The 2,615-nt window shown below is 57.6% G+C and overlaps 1 protein-coding gene across 1 annotated transcript; it reads left to right on the top strand.

Moving 5' to 3' along the window:
* Positions 1-332: 332 nt before the first annotated feature.
* On the top strand, positions 333-1,977 carry LOC119332483 (putative UPF0496 protein 2). The gene has a single exon (XM_037605665.1). It carries the CDS (start codon positions 613-615, stop codon positions 1,852-1,854), a length of 1,242 nt encoding a protein of 413 aa, XP_037461562.1. The 5' UTR covers positions 333-612; the 3' UTR covers positions 1,855-1,977.
* The last annotated feature ends 638 nt before the right edge of the window (positions 1,978-2,615 follow it).

Here is a 2,615-nt window from a genome sequence, read left to right on the forward strand (position 1 = left end):
AGTAAGGTAAATTCGGTGATTTCTGTTTCCATTTCAGCCAATGGACTAAAATTTTCACATAAATTTGACTGAGATCCAGAGAAATATTATGAAATTTCAGCAACAAAAAGTCGGTAACTGTGTCTACTACCGCAATTGCTGAAATGTTATGGCAGACCCGTAGTTATTCTAGTATGTACAAAAAAATAATGTCATTTCCAAAAAAAAACTGATAACTTACATCGAAAGTGTAACCATGCTTACAAGAAGAAAATATTACAACCATAAGCTAGAAACAAATAAACTAGATTTATCGAAAAAGATAGCTAGAAATCAGACAGGGTTTGAAATAGTTGAGCCATGCGTGTTTCCCTGAAATTTTTTAGCTTGTGAGTGCTGCCCACTACCACTCTAATTGCAAATGTCAGTGCTTCACTTGTGTCTCAAGCAACAGCGAGCAAGCTGTATAGTGCACCCAAAAGTCGCAAGGCCATTTCTTGACGCCATGTATTTTCCTTCCTTTCTGACTAAGTCTGAAGAGAATTATTTCTTGACGCATTGCCATATATGCTCAGGATGTAGCTAAATTATCTTCATTTTATTGAATCATTTTTGTGCGTTGCAGCAGACACCATGATGGACGGGAGCAGCAGCTCGTCGTCGTCCGTAACTCAGACGCCACCGCCGCGCAGCCCGCTCGACGTCGACGAGGAGTACGGCCGCGCGTTCAAGTCCAGGTCCTTCCTCGACCTCTGGTCGCACGCGCACCGCAGCCTCAGGCAGACATTCAAGCTCTCCTCCTCTAGGCCCAGCACCAGCCTCGAAACGCTCGACGATGGCGCTGCGGCCCTGGATAAGGAGCCGTCGTGCTCCTACACAATTCTCGGCGATTTCGAGCTGGAGCCGAGACCGGAGGCGCTCGCGCGGGCCGCTGGGCGTCGGCACCGGCGCCAGCGCCGGTGGGGGTGCCATCGCCGCCACCGCGTGGAGGCGCTCCTGCTCGAGTACTTCGACGTGACGCGGGACGCCTGCGAGGCGTGCTCCGTGCTGCTCGCCGCCGTGGGAGCCGCGCGGAGGCACCACCTCGTGCTCCGGCGCCTGCTCCGCCGGCTGGACGTCGAAGGTGGCGGCGATGACAACACTACCACTGCTGCCAGGGACGCGCTAGCGCTGCACGTCCGCCAAGACAACCCACTCTCGCCTGCGGGCAGCAGGCTCGACGGGTTCCACGAGGCGCACGCGCGCTGCAGCCCGCTCTCCAAGCGTCTCGCCGCGGCGCGGCGCCGGCTGCGTAGGCTCGCCAAGGCGGCGCGCTTCGCCCGGTGCGCGGCCGCGACCGCGGTCGTCGGTGCGTCGGCCACGGTCGTGGTGGCCGCGGTGGTCCTGGCCGCGCATGCCGTCGTTGGCGTCGGCGCGGCCGCCGCGGTGGCCTTCTGCGCCACATCCACCGAGCCCGTGGCGTGCCGCACGAACACCGTCAAGAAGCTATCCGGACGGCTCCACGGCAGGCGAAGGCGGGGGCACGCACGCGCGGGCGAGGAGGTGGTGGACGCGGCGGCGCGGGGAGCGTACATCGTTGGGCGCGACCTGGACACGGTGAGCCGCATGGTGCGGCGCGCGCACGACGAGCTGGAGCACGGGCGCGACATGGCGCGCATCGCGGTGGCCGGCCACGGCGAGCGGCCGCTGCTCGAGGAGGTGGCGCGGGAGGAGGAGGAGTGCGGGGAGGACCTGAGGTCTCAGCTGGAGGAGCTGGAGGAGCACGCCTGCCTCTGCCTCATCACCATCAACCGGAGCCGGAGGATGGTGGCGCAAGAGATGGAGCGCGCCGGGTCACCGTCGCCGTCCACAGAAACGACGACGTCCAAAGACTAATTCCTTTTCGTGGAGATCAGACGCTAGTGTGTTGTTGCTGATTAATTAATTTGTTTATATGTAATTTTCCCTTGTGATTCAAGGGATAGTGGCATGACGAATAAAGAGTGTGTTTCTTTTGTTTGTGCATTAGCACAAGCTTTTTCCTGGATAGGGATAGGAGATAAGCTCCATTATGTGATTTGCTTTTGGGCATTCCTCCGAAAGTGTTAATCTAATCTCAAGCACAAATGCATTCACATAGAGCTCTTTTACAGTACCCAGTAATCAATATGGACCCTCTATTCTCAAAATCCAACGGTGGTCATCCATCTATACCGCTCAATTGGACTAGCATCATCCCCAACAGTATTCTGTGGCACTGGGCGCTCGGCCTGCCGCAGCATACGTCCTGTGAGGGTAATTTAGGGAGCGAGAGAAATCGTCCTGCCTCCCGAGTCCCGACGAAGTCAGCCCTTCCTCTTCCATTTCCCGCATGGCTGCACGCACGCCGGCACGCGCCCATCGGAGCCCATATCTGGCATCCACCCCTTCCTCTGTCGCGCGGCCGCCGATGCATGTTGTCTTCTTCAGGGAGTCGCGTCCCTTTCCTCGGCCATGCTAATGGTCAGGCACTCCGGCAGGATGGTACAGTTGTCCGAGCCATTACACTTTTTGTCTACGGGGAGTAGCCTGTACTGACGAGGACGAAGCCGTGCGTGTGACGGTGTGCGGGCAATGTGTGCCCCGGCGGGAGATGCGGCTGGATATGCAGCGACGCA

The sequence above is a fragment of the Triticum dicoccoides genome, chromosome 7A (genome assembly GCF_002162155.2).
Source record: "Triticum dicoccoides isolate Atlit2015 ecotype Zavitan chromosome 7A, WEW_v2.0, whole genome shotgun sequence".
Taxonomy (NCBI): domain Eukaryota; kingdom Viridiplantae; phylum Streptophyta; class Magnoliopsida; order Poales; family Poaceae; genus Triticum; species Triticum dicoccoides.

What these genes read in the sequence shown, in the direction of transcription:
- LOC119332483 (XM_037605665.1), top strand. Translation starts at nt 613, where the DNA reads ATGATGGACGGGAGCAGCAGCTCGTCGTCGTCCGTAACTCAGACGCCA.